The sequence below is a fragment of the Cyanistes caeruleus genome, chromosome 3, assembly GCF_971803275.1.
Source record: "Cyanistes caeruleus chromosome 3, bCyaCae1.hap1.1, whole genome shotgun sequence".
NCBI classification, from domain to species: Eukaryota; Metazoa; Chordata; class Aves; order Passeriformes; family Paridae; genus Cyanistes; species Cyanistes caeruleus.
In genome coordinates, this window is record NC_141703.1 from 10367874 (window position 1) to 10391868 (window position 23995).

At 34.6% G+C, this 23995-nt stretch overlaps 1 protein-coding gene across 22 annotated transcripts in view; it reads left to right on the forward strand.

The window, feature by feature from the left end:
* The window catches only part of DMD (dystrophin), a 1136032-nt gene that overhangs the window by 497677 nt on the left and 614360 nt on the right, over window positions 1-23995 (forward strand). For all 22 annotated transcript variants that reach the window (XM_086879790.1, XM_086879801.1, XM_086879781.1 and 19 more), the window contains 8 exons: window positions 506-718; window positions 3078-3191; window positions 4362-4517; window positions 6901-7071; window positions 9037-9219; window positions 10772-10906; window positions 11669-11818; window positions 19158-19319. In XM_086879790.1, coding sequence (XP_086735916.1) covers window positions 506-718; window positions 3078-3191; window positions 4362-4517; window positions 6901-7071; window positions 9037-9219; window positions 10772-10906; window positions 11669-11818; window positions 19158-19319 — 1284 coding nt within the window. The remainder of the gene's footprint in view (window positions 1-505; window positions 719-3077; window positions 3192-4361; window positions 4518-6900; window positions 7072-9036; window positions 9220-10771; window positions 10907-11668; window positions 11819-19157; window positions 19320-23995) is intronic.

Consider the following 23995-nt stretch of genomic DNA (forward strand, 5'->3'; position numbering starts at 1 on the left):
TGTATTTCCATGTCTGATAGAGTTTCTACTCTCAGATGTCTAATGAACAAATTGTTTGATGCATATTCCGAAATAAAACATAGAATATAGAAAATAACACTGGATGAAGTAAATTTGGGCTGAGAATTGCAAAAGTTCTGGGAAGCTATATAAAATGTCATATCACAGAATCAGTTCTCTAAGTTTATATTTTTTTCTTCTCCATGTTCTCGATCTTTGCGTCTTTTGAAAGCGTCATCATCAGGGTCATAGTAAATTCCTATCTCAAATTAATCAAATATATGTAGATCATGCCTATTAAAATGTATAAATACCTCTGGTTATATTCTCAGTTCAACAAAAAAAAAACCTCCTACGTTATATGAGAAAAACAATTCCAAATTGCTCAGTAAATGATGCCATTGCATGTTTTAGCAGAGGTGACCTCTGTATCTTGCCTGTGTTTGTGAAATGAAGAGAATTGCCTAGCACATTAATTGAAATTCCACTTGCTTCTTGTTCACAGGCTCTACAAAGTTCTCTGCAAGAGCAGCAGAAAGGCCTGACCTATCTCAGCACAACTGTGGAAGACCTGTCGAGGAAGGCCCCTCTGGAAGTCAGCCAGAGTTACCGGTCAGAGGTTGAGGTGGTCCTTGGCCGCTGGAAGAAGCTCTCGGCACAGCTGGCAGAACATTGCCAGAAACTGGAGGAGCGTCTGACCAAACTCCAGCGATTCCAGGTTCATCAAACTTTCTCATCCTCAGCTTGTACATGGTGGCTTGTTCCTGGGGGACTAAGGCAGAACGCATTTAAGTGTTTCTTTCAGAAATTGACACCAAAGTGAGATATCAAAACATGACAAACAATGTAGTTAAATGTTTGCTTGATTTTGATGAATACACAATTTTACTTTGAATTCTGATTTTGTGGCTGTTTCTACCTATGTTGTTTCATTAGCAAAAGGCTTAAATTTCATTAAAAATTGAAAATAATGTTCCTCTACTTCTTTTCCAATGTAGCTGAAGCACTTATTCATGCATCTGAAGTAGCTGTACCATACTGACTTTAATGAATTCACTTACATAATTAAAGTCATCTGTTATATAGTAGAATCTTGTTGGCAGTTTCCAGAAAGCAGAAGTGTATTTCAGGTATTTAGAATGGCAGCATTAGAACCTGACCTGGGTATCTGTAGGGCTGCTTCTCTTTTTTTGTAGGGCTGTTTCTCACTTTTTTCGTCTCCTCCTCTGTCTGTCTGACATTTTTTGTCCTTTCTTAACTACAGTGCCACTGAGCATCACTGGCCCACCACAACATCAGCCATGTCCTGTGGTGGTTCCACAGGGAGAAGCTGGAATTGTCTGTGTCAAGCACAGGACAGCAGCTGTCCTCTCCTCACAGATACCACCCTACTCCCAAAACAGTGCCACATAAAAAAAGCAAGATATTCTTGGCTTAAGAAATTAAAACTTTTGTCTTTTCCCTCCCTTCTGCCTCTTCACTCCTACTCCTTCAATAAATTTAGAGGTTTTCCCACTGGTTTTGAAAAGCTCCTGAGCATTGTGGCCATGATCATGTAAAACATTCAAAGCAGTGTGAGCTGTTGATGCACACAAATTTTAGCCCTTATATTTATTGCTGAAATCCCTCTGGTTCACATCTAATGTAAAAGTCATTGTCTTTTGAGCTTGTTGAATGACTTCTCATCCAGATTATTGTTCTAGCTGTTGTAATTTATGGAATGTGTCAGCATGGGATATGATGAAATCAGTGTTCATAAAGAAAATGCATTTACAATCTGATATAAAAATGCGAGTCATACATTTGATCTTCATTGGTGGCAGGAGACTAATTTCTTTTTAAGTAAATCCCACCAGATATATATTTTACTGCATTAATGAACTAAAAGTATTCTTGTAAAGGTATTAAAGTTTCATTATGAAATATGATTCTGAAATATTTTTACTGTTGATAATGGAATGCACAGTAGATATTTCAACAGTGTTTTGATAATTGCCATTCTGGAGTATACTGATAATTTTTGTGTGAATAATTTTATTCAGTTCATTTTCCATGATAACCTGGTTTTTTTAAGTATATCAGTCACATTAGGGAAATGTTCCCTTTGGTTACTTGTCTCATAATAGTTGCTAAGGCATATTTGTATGCATTTTAGGACACAGTCACTATTCTAACAACCTTTTTTGTGCTTTAACTCAGCTTTGCATACAGCATGTAATATCAATATGTATTTCATTGGTGATGGAAATAGTTTGATGAAAAAATGCTTTATAATTTAAAGTTTTTGCCATTTATGCATTTTATTTTTATACGTGCATCTGATTATCAAAGATGGAATTTTAAGGTAACTTTAAGTGGCATTTTTTAGATCTCATTCTACTTTTCAAGTTATTAGATTACCTATGTAATGCTGCATTCCCTCTTTTCAAGTATTTGATGTTCAGATTTTTTTGTTAACTGCAAGAGTTAAATAAAGACTATGGAAATAATATTCCTATTCTAGTGCTAGAAACAGTAATTGAGAGACTCTGTAATGAAGTTACTCATTGAGTCATTATATGATTTCAGTTTCTGAAGGGAATCTCTTTCAGTTACATTGGCTTTTTTCATTCTGAATAGTGAAGGTGTTTTTCTGTGTTGTGTTCTGGTAGAAAAATAGGCACTACAGCATATAACTTCCAAAAGAATTCTGAAGTTTAAATGAAAACACAGAACATTTGATGGGTGAGCCTGAATTAAATGCCAAGTATGAGTAATCTGAAGCCATAGAAGGAACCAATGAACAAGCATGCAGTATCCAAACATAAATGATATCTAGAAGGCATAAATTTGAGAACCATAAGGTTGTCTGCTCACAGACACATTAAACTTGGTCAGAAATGGTCAGAGTGCAGGTTAAAGTGTTGATGACAGTCCCAGCTAAAATTGGTTTTGCTTGTTTGCTGTGTTTGTATTTTCAGGCAGTTCAATAATGATAAAATTACATTGCAATGAATTTTAGTTGTAGTGTCAGAATGAATTACACTCTTGCCAGTCAGGTTTTGTGTGATGCAATTAAATGTCTTTTTAATACACAGAATGACACTAAAACACTGAGAAAGTGGATGGCTGAGGTGGATGTTTTCCTGAAGGAAGAGTGGCCTGCCCTTGGAGACTCAGAAGCACTGGAAAAGCAACTTGAGCAATGTACAGTGAGTATTACCTGTCTGCTTGGCAGTTATTCAATTCTTCTCTGTGAGCTGAGCTTATACAGAAGTTACACAAATGATGTTCCTAAAAATAAATGCATTTAGAAAGGGGACTGCCTCCTGCAGTGTGTTTGAATCTTTTGCATGTCCTGGGTTTGAAGGAAAATTCAGTTAGGAAGAAGAAGACTTTAATACCTGAAGGAGGTACACAGTGACATTTTTTTTTTTCATGTATTTATAGCAGGATCACACTATCAAATCCACAAAATAATATGTAACTTTCCTCTAAAGTCAACTGTTTATTTACTTTGTTGAACTTCTGAATGTTGCATATTTTTTTTTTTTTTTAATCTTTCTAATCTGTACCAAAAGATCTTTTTTCTGTATCTGTTACTCATGTGATTTACAAACTTTTCTGATTGTTAAAAAAGAACTTGCAGGTATTGCGAGTTATATCTATTCTTTTTTTCACTAAACTTACAAGTTCCAGGATGTTATCCCAGCAGAGTTTTAAAGCATCATGAAGTATTGGTACTTCCATCACAGGTTTTACAAATTCTTCTTCCTGTCCCAACAGAGTGTGTAAGTGCAGTGAATCTTGTAATCCATGATGGTCCCTGTCGATATGCTCAGTGGAATTTACAAGTTCTGTAGATGTTCTGGCAGGATGTGTAAATATTATGAAACATACACAGTGATCTTACAGAACTGCAAGTTCTCTCATATTTTCTCTTAGCCATTATTTAAATAAGAATTATCATTATTTTTCACCATTATAATGGAATGTTCTTTCAGAAATTAAATTTAATTAAATTAAATTTAATTCTTTCAGAATTAAAGGTATTTCTCATGTTTTCAACCAACAGAAGAGAAGCATTTTAAGTGATATAATATATGTATTTTAACATTATATATGTATATATTTTTAGTGTATAATAACATTTAAAAGTTACATAACTTTATTTGGTATACAATAGCTTTACACACATTACAGCTGGTCATTCCTTTTTAATTTATTTTCATAGATAAGTCTGTTGATTCTGCTCATTTAATTGGGGATTTGGACCCCCATCCATTGGGGATTTGAATCTCATGGAGACACATTTGCATAGGGATACCGTATCTAAAACTTTGTGTGAATGCTGCTTGACTAATCTTCTGCTCTTCCTTCAGGCTTTAGTAAATGATATCCAGACAATCCAGCCCAGTTTGAACAGTGTTAATGAGACTGGGAAGAAAATGAAGAGTGAAGCAGAGCCAGAATTTGCTTCCAGAATAGAGTCAGAGCTAAAGGATCTCAATGCTCAGTGGGACCACATTTGCCAACAGGTACCAAGTCTCCTGCTGTGACTGGTTCTTTTTAAATTAATCATCAGGGTCCTCATTGGCAGAAATTGTCCTTCTATACAGTAGATATATGTCCTTCCACAGTAGATATGAAACTGAATTTAGACATATTAATTCAACTAATATTTTCCAGAGTGTAATTTAGCTTGTAGGAGTATATGTAAAGTATATTTATTAATATCATAACACAAGATCTTACTATTTTAATAACAAAGATATGTACTAATATATTAGATCTACAGCAGTGTAATTTATGGCTCTTCCAAAACTAGATTTGTGAAGGTGTTGTTTAGGCATTTGACAAAACAATCAAGTTCTGTTCTTAGTTTTATGTTTTTTTCTACATTGTTGAAATTGCATGTCATTACTCTGGGTGAAAATAGGCATTAAAGCAGTGAAGGGTTCATAGTTCAATAACTCAGAATTAAGAGTACATGAACATATGCATGTGTATAAATTAGTCTCCAGCAGTCACATGGATTTGAGAGAATGGGACATAACAGGAAAGGACAGTTCTTTTATTTTAGTTAAAGGCATTATTAATAAACAATTTTACAGAGTAAGGAAGCTTAAAATTACTATTATTTCACTGATTGCATTTGGGTACTTATTCTTCTTGACCACTCAATTTTTATTTTTTTTTTTCATGTTATTACCTTTAAATTTTTCCTACTTGCTCTTTCTCTTGTCTACCTTTTTAATGTGTATTTTAATAAAGTAAAAGTGTTAACTGTTAATGAGGTATAATATTTTCTAAAATCTTTATTATTCACTTAACATGTGAAAAATAATCTCTTTTTTTTCTAATTTAAAAAACATGCTATAAAAAAAAAAAGTTGATCTTTGAAATCTGTAAGATATTTTTTGATCCAGTTTTGTAGTTTTCCCCCTTTCTACCATGGAGTATTTAATTCCTTTTTTTTTGTGATATTAATAAGCTGGATACCTTTGCAGTTCTCTCACAGAAATTTCAAGTATTTCCATACAAGAATAGAAGTCTGTCACAGTTTTCTTCTGACTTCCCTGTCTGTAATAATTTCATTCAATACAAGGCACAAATTATTCCCTCTCAGTGGGAATTTCTAATACAACTTTTTCGGTAATAGCTATTAAAATACATGAATAGTAAATACAAAAATTGGTTTCTGGAGGTTTCTTGAAAAGATTTGGAAAAGTCAGCTTGGCTTGATATACATGCAGTTAATACGAGTGTGAGAGCTGACAATTGGCAGTTGTCATTGAGAATTCAGATACTCTTTTCAGGTGATAGGAGATTACCTTCTCTTCTGGTGCTGGGACTGAGGAAAAGACAATTTTGCAGAGCCACATACAATTCTGCTTTTATACTCACTGGTTGTTGCTCTATTTTGTTCTGTAAAACAACATTTATGTAGAACAGCATTTACATTCAACAGCTCAAGGCTCAAGGATGAGTAACAAACCAATAAATGTCAGAAATTAAAACTAAATACTAAGAAAATTTCTCCTGATACTACAGAAAATAATGTTTGCTGAAGCAGCACCACAGAGCAGAATATTGGAGCAATAAGCTCTGCAAGCCCAGCTCTGGGAAATGGCACCACTACAACTTACTATATTTGATGCAAACTTCTTAATGCCATTGAAAGATGGTAAATGGATCAATCAGAGACAGTTTTGATAGGTTAATGCACAATTCATAGAATCAGGGAATGGTTTGGGATGAGGTGATCTAAAATATTTTCTAGTTCTAGTTTTATACATGAGCTATATTACAGCATTATATGACCCCCACTTAGAGATTGGTAAAACTTTTAACAGTAGCATTTTTCCCTTTACAATAAATAGTTTATTCCCATAGGAGATTGGGTTTTTTTCTTTACATATTTTTAGGATATTTGCCTTTCTAAGGCATTCATTAATGAATTAATCAACAGAAGAAAGATATGCATATTGCTTTATTCTCTAGTAAATTGCATTCAAACTAGTGAGAAGGTCATCTGACTTTATAGCTCAAAAGCATTTGGTTTCACCCTTGAATGCACTTTCAAAGTCTCCTGTGGTTATTCTTTTTACATCTTACAGAAGATGATCCCTGGGAGATGTTCTTCCCCAGATTTGTTTTCTGACACATCAGCATATGGTGTAGATTTTCATTCTAGAATCATTACAAACTCATTCTGCACAGCCATGATTTGCTAAAAAAAGGATGTAGTACTTTTTTGATTGTCTGTTATTAATATCTATCTAATTACTTGTTAACATCTGCCTAATTACAGCAATCTTATTAATACAGGATTTAATTTGATTCTTTTCACGCTAAAACATTGTCAAGTTTGTACAGTAGCTTTGCTTCAAGTACTATGTTATCTTTTCTTTCTTAAAGGCCTATGCTAAGAAGGCTGCACTAAAAGGTGGTCTGGATAAGACTGTGAGTCTCAGAAAGGATTTGTCAGAGATGCACGAGTGGATAACACAAGCTGAGGAGGAATATTTGGAAAGAGATTTTGAGTATAAAACACCTGATGAGTTACAGAAAGCTGTTGAGGAGCTGAAGGTAAAAGATGAACAAATTCCTTGAGCTGTGTTCAAACTTCTTGAAGCTCTCACTGTAAAGAGAGTCTACTCTTTCTTTTAGGAAAGTGCCTTTTCAGATCTACATGCCTAAAGTTAAACACAGTAGGTGGTTTGAAGTAATTTCTGTTTGGAATATGCTAGAAGATATTTGATATTCCTCAACACTGCATTGCTTATTTTCTGACGTGCTTTATTGGAAATTGATTTGGATGTAATTTCAACATTCTTTTACTTACGGTATAATCCCTAAAAATTGGGCGCTAGCAGCAGCAGAGTGAAACCAGTTTTATATCTTCTCTTCATATTAGAATGAGCAGAAAAAAATAGGATGTTTGGATGCATCTTGGTGTGTGCTGTGTATGAATATGATGTCTTTAATATGGGAATATAAAAACAGCATATTTTGATCTCAATTAAAAATGTTTCCTTCATGTGGGATGAACATGGCCTCTGGAAAAAACAACTAATTTGTGATACGTGCTTAAATACACTCTTGTTAAGCCACTGGATGTGGGCTTAATTCTTATTTCAAAGGTGAAATGTTTAGCTTGTGCTGTTCAGGAAGCCAGATTATAACCTGATTGTCATTATGTATATAACTTTGGCAATCTACCAAACACTTTGTTTTCAAACTGTTAATATTCCATATATTTTTCCAGTGTTTGAGAGTTTCAAACCATGCAACTTATGATCTCTTTATTTACTGACACAAATTATTTGCTGCCAGTCAGAATACACATAATATAAGGAAATTTATGGAACAGCTCAATTGCAAATGAGACAAATATCAAAAGCAGGTATCTGCTCTAAAGACAAAATTCTTTTTTAGTAACTAAATAGCAAAACTCGATTTTATACATTGCACTGCATATTAAAACAGGTAAAATGTATAGTTTTATATGCAATCACCATTATGGATTCTTAGTAGATATTTTGTAACCAGATGAAGTACAGCAATTTCAGACACCTTGACTTAGGAAATAACCATATTATTTGTCATGGTATCACAACAGAGAAATAGGAATCTGGAGCAGAATTCCATTTCTTCCCACAGCTAGAGAAGAGGAGAGTCAAGAGCAACTTGTCAACTTCCTCTAGCAGTGTCAGTCTGATCACAGTTATTCTGGTTCATGAACTTCCTCAGAAACAGAGAGGGGAAAAACAAAAAAGTTGTCAGGAATATGGTTTTGATTTAGTGTTTTTTGGGCAGGGAGTTCTCACTGTAAATTCCTGTGAAGGTCTGTAGGCACTGATGACACTTTTTAATAACATCCCTATGTTTCCAGTTGTGATGTGATTCCAGTCACAGACACCAGAAAGGTTTCAGAGGGAACAGTGCTAGGTATGAAAATCTCTTTCATGGACCACATAGCAAGGGAGGGAGGAGCAATAGTGACCACACTATCTACAATAGAGAAAAATGATTTTCTGACTTTCTTTTTAAATGCAGGATAATGACAGCAACGAGAAGTTTGTTTTTTTTTCTTTTTCTGCCTTTCTTGTGATTTTACCATTAAATCTGGACACATGAATTTGTAAAACAACAGGTTTTTTGGGTTTTTTTTTGTTTTTTTGGGGGTTTGTTTGTTTGTTTGTTGTCACTTGTGGTTCATAAGTTATGATGGTAACACCATTTGGAGCACTTTTTGGAGGAAAAAAATACTGAAATGTTCCATTAGTGTGAGAGCTCCAGAACACTAGATGGTTGTTAAATTTCATGGAGTATTGTGTATTGGCAACAAAATGAAATAAAAGTTTTTTGGATGCATTCAAGATTATTTCAGAAAGTCTGGGAATTAAATACATCCTGTTGTATTTTGTTTTGTTGTTGTGTTGTTTGGGTTTTTTCTCCCTCTTGAATTCTGTCAGAGAATCCTGGTAGTTACTAGAAATAGCTTTCCTTCTTAAACCAGGACTACAACTTCTCCTTTTTTTCCCTTTCCAGAGAGCAAAGGAGGAAGCCCTGCAGAAAGAAGTGAAAGTGAAGCTTATTACAGATTCTGTGAATAACTTTATAGCAAAGGCTCCACCAGCAGCTCATGAGGCTTTGAAAAAAGAGCTGGATGTTCTAATTACCAGCTACCAGCAACTCTGCAGCAGGCTGAATGGAAAGTGGAAGACTTTGGAGGTTTGATGTCTTGTCAGTCTTGTATTTATAGCCCTTTTAACTGCAAGAAGTAAGGTGGAAAACAGAGCTGTAATATATGGTATCATGAGTAGCCCAAGGCTATCCTGGCTTTATGAGCCATATACCAAATACCCTATGTTATGAGCCACACACAAAGTTGTTTTGAGACTCTTATCTGCCAGAGAGTCGTGTTACAAGAGAGGCCTGAGACACAGCTCTTAGGTCAGAGACAGCAATGGATGCTCAAAATTCTAATCCTTCCTGAGATCAAGCCAAGAATCTGGCTTTGTAGCAGCCCTGTGATGTTCTCTTCATCAGCTCCTCTAGGCTTCTCTCTTTCATGGCTAAGGTTTTTGACTGGACAGCCCTGGAGCTGGTCAAGTGGTGTTATCTCAGCATGGGAGCAGCATTTGATCTGCTGGAAACCTGAATATTTCTCATGCATTTTGAGATGACCCTGCCATTTTGCCCAATTCCATTGCAGATTCCTGCCATGAGGCTGCATTTTTGTTATACAGCAGTCACAGTGAATTGGGTGTGGTTTTTTGTTAGGAATGTTGCAAGAGTTAAATTTTGTTTGTGAATAATTTGCAAGACCTAACCTCATTCAGGACAATAATATATCAGAGTAAAGTTTAGCTTGTCTAAACTTAACTGTGGAAAATTAGGTGTGTAGTTTAAACTGGTAATCTGTATTTACCCTGATCATTGATGGTGTGTTGTTGCATGTTAATATCCCTCTATAACCCAAATTTGGTGTGAGCAAAGTTAGGTGAGATGAATTGTATTCTGGGAAGCTTGATCTGCCAAGAGTGTAATGCATTTCAATAATATTATTGTAACTTCTACTAACAACAACAAAAAAAAAGGAACAAAAAAAAAGATTATTTATGGAGTATTTAAATGTTTTGTTTTTGTATTAAGTGCTATTTTCATCTGCTTATTTAATATCTTCAGGCACTGTATAAATAAAATATTAGACAATCATTTAATTTCAGGAGGATAAGAGCATTTTACAACATTGCATTTTGTACTCTAACATTTAAAAGGTCTATAAATTTCACTAAATGTGGTTTAAAATTAATTTCCATTGAGATTTTAGTCTGAATTCTTAAAAGCTGATATTTTATGAACCTGTGATTTAACCAATTAATATGTAAGGAATCTAAGTGCATTTTTATAATAAAGACATAAATTGCTAACACGGGTCTTTAAAAATTCTGCTCACTTTTATATTTATGTAAGAAAACTTTACAGAAAGCATGTAAAGTGGATAATACATGAAAATGAAGATTCGAGTTGTGTTTTGCAGAAGAGTTCACTTTTTCATGTTATTTTCTGTGATTTTGCTCTGTTTAATCAAAATTACGGTTTTCCAGTGTTTTATATTAATTTGGATCATAAGAGTACTGGCAAATAAAATTAATATGGTCCCATAAGCCTCATATATCAGCCATGTTGCTTTGGGGAAGAGGAATGAATGTTTTCAGTATTTTAATGAGTGAGAAGTTTCTGTGAGATTTTCAATCTAAATAAACCTTTTCTTCATCAGGAGGTATGGGCATGTTGGCGCGAATTATTGTCATATTTGGATGCAGAAAATAAATGGTTGAATGAGATTGAACTAAAACTCAAAGCTACTGAAAATGTCCAGGGAGGTGCAGAAGAGATTTCTGAGTCTCTAGATGTAAGTGCTGACTTAAATAATAACCAAATCATATGTGCTGATAAACTGTAAATTTCATGCCATTTTAAAGAAACTATGAACTGACATTACACTTGAATAAGGTGCAGAATAGTTTATAAGTCCTAAGTTCTTACTAGATTCGACAAGTGAGGTTTTGAATTCAAATTCACCTAAATCAAGCAATATTAAATGTGTTGTGCTGGGTGTCATGGTCTGTTTTGGTAATAATGAACATTCTTAAAAAAACAAAACTCACTTCAGCCAGTCAAAAAAATGTTGAAGGCTTCAGAGAGGGCAAGTTTTCATCATAGCAGTGCAACTTTGTTTATCATTCTTAATTTTTTATTCATGGAGCCTCTAAAATTAGTAGAAATTAAATACATGCTCATAGTGCATCAAAATTCAAAATACTGCATTGATAATCCATTTTTGCTGTTGAATTTCATGCATTCAGATACTCAAGCAAGTGTTTTATATTAAGATACTAGTACTGTCACTGAACTCATTGGGCATAGTCCACATCTTTAAAATTATCAGTAAATTTATTTATTGCTTTGTGAAAAATATTCATGCTTCATGATACTTAGAACAGAACATTAGTTGTCAAGGCATGGAACATAAGTATTTCATCTTTTTTTTCTCTCCTTTCATTGTATATGAAATATGAAATTTCTTCCTTATATTATTTAGGCAAATTGAAATAGCTCTGTAGAACTCTATTTTAAAAAATGAAAATAAACTCCTTTTTTTGACTTTTTTCAGTCTTTGGAACGTTTAATGAGGCATCCAGAAGATAATCGCAACCAGATTCGGGAGCTGGCTCAGACTTTGACAGATGGTGGAATCTTGGATGAATTGATAAATGAGAAACTTGAGAAGTTTAATACTCGGTGGGAAGAACTTCAGCAGGAGGTATATTTAATGATCCTCCCATTAAGTAGAGGACAGTCTAACACCATTTAAAAAAAAAAAAAAAAAAAAAAAAAAAAAAAGAGTTATTTTGTTGGTACAGTTCCTAAGCAGGTCACAAACAAAATTTTACATTAGAAGTGGTTTTGTGGGTGTGGTGGGTTAACTCCAGTAGGCAGCAAAACATCACAAGACTCCTCATCTCCTCATACTTTGGTGGAGATTATAGAAAAGGCAAAAGGGAGAAAACTCATGGTTTGAGGTTTGGATGATATTATAAATCAAAGAAAAAAGGAGTGAAAGCAAGTGATGCAGGAGAAATTATCTCCAGGAGACTAATATTCAACCAGTCCCCATGCAATGACAATTTTGGAAACCCTTTTCCCCACCTCTTTTTGTTGCTGAGCATGACCCTGTGTGGTGCTCAGGTCAGCTGTCCTGGCTGTGTCCTTTCAAAGCCCAGCCTGCTCGCTGGAAGGGCAGAGTGAGAGAGACAAGGCTGTGGAAGCCCTGCTCAGCAATGGCTGAAACATCCCTGGGTTACCAACACTTTTTTTGGCCACCAGTGCAAACCACTGAACCATACATGGTGCTGTGAAGAAAATTAACTCAGTCCCAGGCAGAACCAGCAAAATAGGTAACCCTAAAACTTCAAAATTGAAGTGACCATCTAGTTGCATATCTTTGACAAAACTCTTATCAAGAAGCAAATTATTTTCAAAATTAAACATGAGTAATATTTCCCACAGAAACATTTTATATTAAACAATAAATAAGTGTATCAATAAAAGGTTTAAAAAGACACTTCAATATAGTAATGTGTAACACAAGGAGAGCCAAATCTAGCAGTATGCTATAAATATGATGAAAATATCAGCTCAGTAGTGAAGTTTCTGAAGATCAGAAAGAATTATTAGGGAAAGACCTAGCAAAGGATGTAGACAGCCCCTTTATGACTGTAACCAGAACACACTCGAAGACAAGCTACAAATACTGTCAAAAATTACTTGGTTACCATGATAGAAATGATGCACAATTGCAGATTTTTGGACAGCAGCTCTATGAAAAGGATGACAATCTACCATTACAACGAAAAAAATTTTATTCCTTTCAGGGTGCTAGAAATATTCTTGTTTTTGAAAACAGGGGAAGTACTAACACTACTATAAAAATTATAGGAAGGTACTCAGCTGTTCTGAGAATAAACTTGAAGGATGGGGAGGGAAAGAACATGGTGGTAGTTCTGGTGCAGTGCAGGCATTCACATAATTCTGTGTCGCTGGACGGTGTCATAACAGAAAAGTCTGTATGAATTTCTATATATCTTCTCTTTTTGTAGCCCTTTTATTTTTATTTTTTTATTTTTTATTTTTTTTATCTCACTTCTGTTTGAAAGCAGATACACTCTGGAATTCTGCTTCTTGGTATTTGCTATTTTTTTACTGACTAGAAAACTAGGGATATGCAGAAAGTTTCTGGGGTGTGAGAACAGCATTTTCAAATAGTCTTTTTTGAGTGATTGTTGAATACTATTCAATCACCACTAATAGATATTAAATCAAAATTCATAAAAGCTGCAGAGATTTAATTGCAAAGGCACATAATGAAGATGTTGTATGAAATTCTGGAAATAATTTGGATGAGTATATAGGCAAAATACATTAGAAATTTATTCACTGCTATCCAATTTCTTTCAAAGATAGAAAAAATAATTGGGGTGGAAGGCTTCTTTAAAAGCTTCTTTGAAAGCTTGATCAGATAATAAGTACTTAAATACTAATGGTGAGATTTAACTCTGAAGTGGAAAAACAAACTTTTTTTTTTTATAGATTCCTGATAATGAATTGTCTGTGCTGTTTCTGTAGTCTCTTGAAATGCAAGCTGCATTCCCCTTGTATAAAAATATATTACAGGCACATAGCACAAGTCAGCTCATGTTCAAGGTCACTTCTTCAGACAGGCTAATTGGCAATCCTAAAGTGGTGAGGTTATTTGTTTTTATTTGAATAATTGTGTGGGTAATTACCAAGACAATAAACTCATGTGGGCAGAAACTGATACGTGAAATATTTATTCACTACTAATAGAGCAACCAAACCAACCCTCTTCTGTATGAATGATGCTGCAAGACAATGCAGCTTTGCTACTGAGATAGAGATTCACTTTTAAAGGCAGATAATGGCTTTATGTTTGTGTGCCTTATCTTCTTTAGTTAACAAAGACTGAGCGTGTTTAGTTTGCTTTTGAACATTTGGGGTTGACTGATAAGCAAGGTATACCCTATCCTTACTTTTCAAGGACTGATTCACTTACAAATCTATATTTGGGATTTAAGAAACACTAAAGAGTTTGAAGCTAATATTGCAAGCAACTGTCAATGCTAAAAGTGATTTACATCCTGTCCAGCAAACTTCAGAAATGTCAATCAGATATTCTTGAGACCGTGCTTGCAAAAAACTGTACAAAACATTATTGTTCACATGGGCTTTGCAATAGACTCAATTATTCTTATTGGGCCCTTTCTCATAATTCATTTTGGGACTCCCCTGAAGATTACTTTTGGTTTCTTTCAAAGAGCACACATTCATCATTTGACACAATTTTTTTGTTTTTCTCTCCTCTCCAGAGGAGAAAGAGTATTTCAGGCCCCAGCTCCACATGATTGCTTTGAAGGCTGCTAAGAGGGCTGTTTCTACAAGTTCTGAGGCATTATCTGCCTGCAGTGATAACCTAAAGAGATAGAAGAGCCTTCATTGGTATAGTTTGCAGTTTTGGAATTCAGTTGATCAAAGTTAAATATCACTTAATGGCTAGGAGGTCAAATATTTGAAGCTGCTTACTCTGTAAGCACACTGGGTAGAACTTGCAGAAGAATTAGTTCTAGGTTGGAAGGTATCAAAAATTCATGGGTCCAAAGATAAAGTTTTGAATTTTACAAAAAAAATTCTAATTAAAGTTTAAACACAAACATTAATCCACTCTGAGATTAAGTGGAGATTAACATGTTTGGACTTCGATGCAAGGGATAGAGAGAAGTTGTGGTATATCTCAGTCAGAAACATTATAACACCAAGACTCAGGCTAAAATTTAATTTTAAACAAGTTAGGAAGAAATTTTAAAATTTGCTAGCTTTATGTTTATGTTGCCTCTGGCAACATTTCTTAATGAGCCAAGAGTTTAACTGGGACAAAAAAAACCCCAGCAAGCTACGATTTCTGCCTTTCTTAGCAGACCTTTTTCCATGAGCTGTAACTTATAAGCGTAAAGAATTAAATTCTGCATTTTAAATAAGTGTATCCTGTAGTAAATATGCTATAATTTTCAAAAGGTTTTGTTCTATTATTTTCCCACAGCCCAGCTACTGAGTACTGCCACAACAACATTATTTGGTTTTAACCTTAAAACTCTAACCAACATCTTAATAACTGTGTGTGTGACTGATGTCATTAAATAGATTAAAGGTATTATTTAAGCAAAAAGTGGCAATATCCATAAATACAACATTATAACATTCAACATCACAAAATTAACTGTGGTCCTTTCCCTTAATACTGCATTTTATATGGATGATATGCAATGTTGCTGTTTCCTGGATTTACTGTTGCCCTTTGGTAAATCAAAAACAGTTTTATGCAAGACATCATATCATAAAAAGTGTTATGTTTATCATGAAACCACTAAAAATCTTTAAAAACCCATAAAGTCTTAAAAAAATATTCTTTCCTTTTTTTGTGCTTCTCTTACATTATGATAGTACCAAACAGCAGATTTTTTTTCTTTGAATTAGTTTTCCATGACAGCTGTCAACATTTTATTGGCTCAGAAATAATAAAACAGTATTTTCCAGAGATTTCCTATTTAGCAATTAACTGCCAAGCACTTCTCTTAAGAGACCAAAGCTTCCAGCTTTATTGATTATGATCTGATAGCAAAGCTGGAGCTTCTTGTTATGTTCTCAGACCCATTTGCACACTACAATGTTAAGCTATCTATTTCTTTTTTCACAATGGAATAGAAAACCCATAATATTTCAGGAAACAAACAAATGAACCACCCAGAACATCATAAATTACAATAAATTTATATCATGAATATTTAAAATTTCAGCTCTCAGCTCTCATATGCCTTTAAAGAAAAAGGCCCATATAGATTTTCACAAAGACAGACATGAGTTCTAAGGACAAATTTGAAATTCAGGTCCACAGATTTTAATGTGTAGTAGGACTATTCCTCTTTGTAAAGCATTCTAATGCTTGTGCCTACCAACAATTCTTTTCTACTGAAATACAAGGAGGTGGCATCTCAATATTGTGGCATTCCCCTTGATTGAATTTATTCAATATTCTGCAATGCCAGTGGTAGAACCAGGGATCTACTTAGTGAAAAAGATTAGCTTTTTGAATCAACTGTTGCGTACCGGAGAAATATGTTATGTTACTTGGGTGTATACAGTACAAAGTATAAAAGGTGTATACCTTTTATAAGGTTACTGTAAAGATTTTCATTCCATTTGTTGTGGAAATTAAACAGGGTCAGCTGTGGGATTGACTTTAGATGAACATGCAGGGCAGGGTCTGTTTCCAATAAGCAATGCAGACAAAAAAATTAAAGTAGCACTGATTCATATCTGAGAAAAATATCACAACTCTGAAAGTAATATTTCCCAAAATTCAACTGTGTGCCTCTTCTCCCATTGCCAATATAATTCCCCTCTTTTACTGCTGCATTCATGTCTTGGTCTGACATCATTCATTCACTCACCTAAACTGTTGGCTTGGGGAAAAGTACTCAGCTCACTTGGAAGAGGCAAAATGTCACACAGCTTCTCAGGCTGTAATCAGATTCTCTCTGAGGACAGTTTTTGTTTGTTTTGGTGTGTGTCTTGTGTGCACATAAAGACATCACAGGCATGAATATATATCTATCTGACTTCATGTTTGCTTCAGATAAAAATGTAAAAATTCAGTCACGCTCATGCAAGGATTTATTGGGTTTTTTTTCTTAAATTTATCTGCTATAATATTTGACCAATGAGTATTCAATTTTTTTCTATTTGTATTCTATCACTGAATTTTGGTATACACAGTTTCTGATCATATAAGCACAGAGATGAATTTTTTTTCCATAACTTCTTATTTTTCGTGGAATTTTAAGACTCTGAATTTGCTTCATTCTGCTGCTTCATTGTGTGGTGGTGTTTTTCCCCCACTCTTTTTTACGTGCATACAGTGTGCTTCTCAGGCTGGCAGCAAATGTATCTGTATTTAAACAAGTCCCTAATTCCAAATAGTAGCTAGCATGGGACAGCATTTTACATATGTTCAAAGCTTCAGGTGCTGCTATAAAACTAGTTTATCAGATAGATGTAACACCAGATTTGTGTCCAGTATTTTAAATTCTCCAGAAAGTGCAAACACTTATTTGGATGAATCATAAGAATGGAGCTTTATCAGTGTCTTATTTGAAGTGGTGAGCTTTTCTGCACAAAAGGGCACTGCAGCCCTCAGGAGGAGTGGATGTGTGTTAGTACAAACAGTTAAACCACAGAGATCAGTAAAATCAGGGAAGTTCTTCCATGATTCTTCCATGCTTCCAGGAGGATGGCCTTACCCATCAGGGTACTTAAAAAGCTACTTATCCTGTTTCTGATCAAATCTGTCTTTCAGTCTAGCCCACAGTGACGCAAATTGATTGATAGAGAGTGTGTCTTAGCCAGGCTTACAAATCAGTAGTAAGTAGTGAGAAGGTAAATGGAAAAGGTGGTCTGTGGGTTTTAAACTCACTGCTTTGAACAGGCCAAGAAGATTTTTATGTTAAAATCTCGAACCAGATGAAGCTAAAAGTCATTTAAGTAGCAGCCTTAGCACTGCAGTAGGGTAATAATACCTTGGTGGTTTAGGTGCTCCCATTTACACTGACAGCATGAGTCTGATATGTAAAGCTGCTCAGTTCCAGAGAAGGTTCCTGGAACTTGCAGTGATACAAGATTATCTGATCAGTTGTTTTGAAATAGCACAGAGCAGCTTACAAAAACAAATATAGAAAATACTGGTTGGATCTCCCTATCCTTTAACTAAGTCAAACAGCTAGCAAGAATGCTCACAAGAAATAATCTTCTTCATTTGTTATATGTGAAGCTCTGCAAGAATCTGAGATCCATGAAGAAGGTGCAGATATATCAAATATTTTCACTGAATTGCTGACAGATATTTTTGTCCAAGGACAGAGTGTTGTAATGGGTATGAAATCAAATTAAAGTATAACTGGCTTTCCAGAGAGAAAAAGTGTGATTTGACTAGAAAAATGGCAAGGTATCTAGCAATGTATTTAAAGGGTGCTTGCTTTCACCTTTGGTTCATGTCAAATTAAGTTAGTCACCTTATTCTCGGGGCAGCAATATGGCTTGACTTGTACACAGACAAACTATGTTGTATTTGAAGTTACTGGTAATTATTGTGTGTTTTGTATAAAGCAGAAACTCTGCTAGGCAGTGGCTGGGGTCCCAATAAAATATGAGTCTGTGGGTAGACACAATGACAGATGGAAGAATGTACCGGGTTATTTATTACCTGATAAAGTGTTGGAAATAATATTTAAAGCTGACTCATTTATGTGAAGTGTTTAATATATGTGTGTTTTAAGGACAACTTGGTTGGAGAATTTATTGTCCTGATTTGTTAAACAATAAACTCAGCTCCTTTGAAAGGGAAACAGCCTTCTCCAAAAAAGGGTTGTGTAAAAAGCCATGGTGGCACTACTGGTGGAATAGAAGCAGGATTCAACTTTTTAATTTTTTTTTTCCTACAGGAGGAAGAAAGTAGGCATTGCCTCTTCCAAGCAGCTATTTATGCTTCATATAAGAGAAATCCAGCTCAACAGAGTCTTTATCCCTCTCACTTACTGAGGTGGATTGCTTTGGATAGGATTGTGATGACAGTAACCCTATTCTCAGTAAACAAAGTCTCCTGAGTTACATAATAAGATCAGGAGGACCTCTCTGCCTCAGAGAGAAAGACAGCACTGCCAGGATGGTTTGCTTATGAAGCTTTGCCATCTTGCACTCTGAATAGCAATCCTCAGTTTACACAGTTTTGGTTTTTTTGGGATCCTTCTCTTTTTAGAACTTGTCTGTGGAATCTGGGTGTTGTTTCTTAGCGAGAAATCTGAATGGGTGGCAGTAAGATGCGCAATTTATCCTACAAAAAGGTGGATGAGCGCAAGTCAGGAGCCTTCTGTCTGATTCTTTGCCTGAATTTCTTGGGGGAAAAAAAAAAAGTGTGGAAGAAAATGTATTATATGCATTATTACTGTGAATGCTGATAATGTTGTCATTGTTCCTAGGCTGTGAGAAGGCAGAAAAGTCTTGAACAGAGTATTCAATCTGCACAGGAGACTGACAAAACCCTGCGCTTGATCCAAGAGTCTCTGGCTGTTATTGACAAACAGTTAACAGCCTACACTGCAGACAGAGTGGATGCAGCACAGGTCCCTCAGGAAGCACAGGTAAGTTAAACACAGGTTGAGCTTATGTGTTTACTGGTTTTCCTAATCAACCAAAGAGTGTTTGGTTGTCCCTCAGCCTCTCATTAAAGAGGATTTGCAACATGATCAGCATGAAAGTGCAAGCAAATTTTGTGTAGGATTACTTTGAGATGTTTAAGCTACTCTCCTAGTAAAGTCATATTTTCCTTCTGATTTATATTATATACCAGTCCAGAAGATGTACAGAACTTTAAATGTCACAGAAGACTATGCAGTAATTTTAAAAAGGCAAGGATAAACAACATCATTCTTTAAAATCCAGCTCCCATCCTAGAGAGAAGAAATTCATCATCCTCACTACACTTAGATTACTCTTTTGCAAAGTCAATTATGTGGTTTGTTACTAAATTATTGAAACATAGACAACATTGTTAATTATTTCATAACATGCACATCAATGTACTTATATTTAAATTTTTACAGCTCATGTAAGTTCAATAGAAAAAGCTTTTCCCAGTCTTCACACATGGTTTATTTAGCCTTTGAAATAAAAATGTGCATCTAATTATCATTTTTACTCCTTTCTTCTTCCTTTCTTTCTTCTGTAAGGTCTGCTTTACTGCAGCATTAAGAGGGTAAGAATATTAATGAAATAAAACCAAATATCTCTGCAATAAAAATATCAATCCTCTATAATGTTGTATACCTAAACTTCTACGTTAATAATTCAGTCTAAATTTAGGCAGTCAGATTATGAAAGTAAACAGGGAAAAAAACCTAGAGGGAAGTTGAAAATGAGAGCTTTTATAATGATTTAATAGAGATACTCAATTATGGGTTTCTTTGGCATGCCTGTAGAGTTATAAGTAATTCTAAATAATAATAATCTTGTATGGAGTACCTTAGATGATCTTAAATATATTCAGATCTGAAAATATGCAGCCCTGAAAATAATTTTTTCTCTCCTTTAAGAAATAAACTTTATTATGTCTTTTGAATTAACATGTAGATGGATGTACCTTTCAGTTACTTTTTGTGAGTGGGCACTTGTAAGTACACACAGATATTTTTATGTGTATGTTGGGACTATAAATGTTGTATTTGAAAAGTAGGATCACATCTGGATTCAGTCTTATTTTTTAAATAATTTTTATCCTACATTATTTTCTTCTCATTTTTATCAGTATAATATCAGATTTGGAAAACCTTTTTCAGTTTGAATCATAAACAATGTTAACTATCTGTTGACTCCCTTGAATTATTTTTCTTCTTCCTAGAAATAGGATTGACGTAAAAAAAAATTTAATGAGATAAAAATTAGCATTTTTTTAAAGATGCATCAGTTTAAGTTCTCATCTTGTAATTATATGAAGTGAATACATAAGAAAAAAATTATATGAAAATGTACTTTTTTTTTGTTGTGTTGGACCCTTACATGTTTCACATGTCCCATGGATACATCTGACTTATGTGCATCATCAGGTACCATATTGGGAATTACTGCAGACTGTGTGAAAGGAAGTAATTCAGAACTTCAAAAACTGAAGCAGGACAAAACCCAACCAACCTTAATTAGCACACTTTCACGACAAAATTTCAGCTCAGTGCTTTTGCAGAACTTGTTATTTTTCTGGAGATTTTATTGTTTAATGTCAGGTCCACCTGATTGTATTATATCCACTATGGGAAAACCAGCATAGAGGCTGATGATTTTTTCCCTTTCATGTTTTTATTTTATGGTGCCAGTGAGACCTAATGAAAAAAAACTTAATTAACAACTGAACAGGTCTAATGCAAATATTGAAGTTCTCTGAAGTTCAGTTGTGAATCTCTTTGAAATCCTTAGAGGGAAAGGGAATAAACAATGATTTTTATGTGGATAGATAGACTGAGTCATTCCTCCAGCAAGCAGCCACCCCAGCCAGTGGCAGAGCAGGCACATCCTGAATGGCCACGTCTCCTGTGGAGCTTCTGCTGGCACCATTTGGTGGAGCTGAAAGCAGTTCATTCATATAAGATACCTACAATAGTGTCTGCACAGCTGGAATGGGAATCTTTCAGTCAGTGATGTTGCTTTCTGGCCAGGGATCAGTTTATCCATGCTGAGGGATTTAGCAGCCCATTCAGCAATATGTGTTGCACTTCTGAAAGAACATATGGGGGAATTTATAATCAGAAAGCTGCTGAGCTTGGGAGCTCTGTGTGTTTGCTTTAAAAAATTCAAATCCATTTAGAGCATTGATAGGAGGAATAATCTTTGTTTCATCTGATCAGAAATTAACTTGAGAAAACAAAATTATATTTAGCTCCTCTTTTTAAGTGAAATGGTCAGTTTGGTTTATTCAGAAACTGGGCAGAAAGAAAGGGGAGTCAAAAGTGTGCAGTTCAACTTATTCTTAGGATCACTTTTTGAATGTAAATTCCATGTGCTTCTTACTCCACCATGTGGCACTGAGACTTTAATGCTAGAGAGCCAAAGTTACTTGAATTGTTTGGGGTACAACTGAAGATGATGTATTCAGACCAAAAAACCTAACAGCAGACCACACAGATAAATCGATTCAGATTCCTCAAGGCCCAATTATGACAAAACCATGAGTGAGGAAAATTCTAGGGCAGTATTCCAAAAGGAAACATTATTTGTTTGTATGCTTGGTATCTCAAGATCCCAGTGAAAAAATTTTTTGTACTTCTAAACTTACCAAAAAAATACAGAGAATTACATCATCATCACAATAATTTGCAGTTGGTGACTTTTTTAAAATTATTCTTTAACTGATGGGACAAAAATAAACCTGTACCAAAAATATTACATTTATATGTTGAAATATTTTTCAAGTAATAATTTGTAGCTTTGTTAATCAACAACTTTTGATGGAAGAATTTCTACAGTGTATTTCTGCGTAGTCTGAGTGACTACATGAATATTTTTACATTGAGGGAAAGAAAATCGACTTATTTAATTTCTCACCTGTGTATGTCAAATCACTTGTCTCTTGTTCTCCCCAGTCAAACTATTTAAATTGTGGTGTGGAGAATAATTCAATACTGTGTTTTTTGAAAAGTGAAGAAATAATCTACCTTTTCAATAAAATGCTTGGATAATTTCAGTTCTGTAGTGATAAGTACTACATGCCTGGCTGTTTCCTAATTGAAGGTGCCTTTTAATTTTTTTTTATAATAACTTTGTGCTTTGTTCAAAACTAAAGTTAATGGGATGATACAATGGCAGAATGGTTCAGTTGTACAAGATGTTACTGGACAAGATGATGCCATGCCTCATTGCCTTCAGACTAATGTTTTGGGACAAAGAACTCACAGTTGCCTACTGAGGAAAATGTTTAAATTACCTACATTTACCTTTCCTCTGCTGGAAATTGTGAGGATTGTTTTGTTCAGCCATGTGTGGGTCAGAGGGAAGAGCTGATAAGTGTTATTCAGAAGTGTAAGCTTACATTCTGTTATATATTAAGTTTGATTATCTATGCAGATTTCTGTACTACACGTGTTGTCCCCCTCTGCACGTCTCCATAGCATCTGAACACCGTGTTTTAACTGCATTTGTCATGTCCAAATTGCTCAGTATTGCCTTGTCAGTCATGGTTCAAGCCTATTCTGCCTTTCTTTTCTCATTTGGACTCTCCAGTTAATATTTCTTTCGTGAAAGTTAGCGTCCATAACAAAGCATGCAGTTTGAGTTAAGAACTACCTGTTTGTTCTTTGTGCTGTATCATCCTCTATTTATATGTTTTTATATGTATATATATGAATAAAAGTTTTGCAAATTTTCTGAAAGATTGCCAGTGATGTCAAATGAGAATCCTTAACCTTTGTTGCATTCATCTATTGTTGGACACAATAGTTTATGCACAGTACATTGTATTCTGATGTTCTAGAAATTAAGTGAAGGCAGGTTTTGCTCTTTATTAAAAAAAAAATAGAAAAGAAATAGACAAAAACCAATGAGAAAAGAAGAGATGGGGATAATACAAGAAAAAAATAGTGTTTTCTTATAGATGTTAAGAAGTTCATACAATAAATTTGTGAGTCAGAAGAGACACAAGAGTCAAAGTGGTCATTTAAAAATTGAACGATAATGGACATCACAGGCAGGTGCTATAAATTTTTTCATAGCTGTTCATGACTGATTTATTTTTTCTGCCTGTGAACAGCAGTAGCAAATAAAAAAAAGAAAAAAAGAAAAAATGGCTTAACTGGCTATAAGCCTTACTAACTTTTCTTTTAATCTTTTGTCTAATGTGTTTGTTCTCTTCCAATTCCACATTTTGATGTCAGAGAAGATGATGCTTCATCTCTCTCCTGCAGAGCAATTTAAAACAGTAAGATAGAACAATCTCTATGCAATGTCCCATAATACCTAATTGCTTAAACACTCCTCTTATCTGTGCTGTGTTGTTCTGACCTATTCAGATAAGAATGGTTATGTGCTTTCCAGAGTGACTCCGAGGTTGAACAAAGTAAATTGGGAAATGAAACCAAAAACCAATTTGTTGATGAGGTGGAGAAACAAACTGTTGAAATACCAGGTGTGGTACAGTATATTTTTTAACATTCAGATTCTCTTCTTCCTTTCATATGCAATTCCAGCATTCAAGATGAAGAAATTATTTGGCTTCAGGTACTAAATAAATGCAAAACTATTACAACTCAAACACACTTCAGAAGGAAATTTTAAA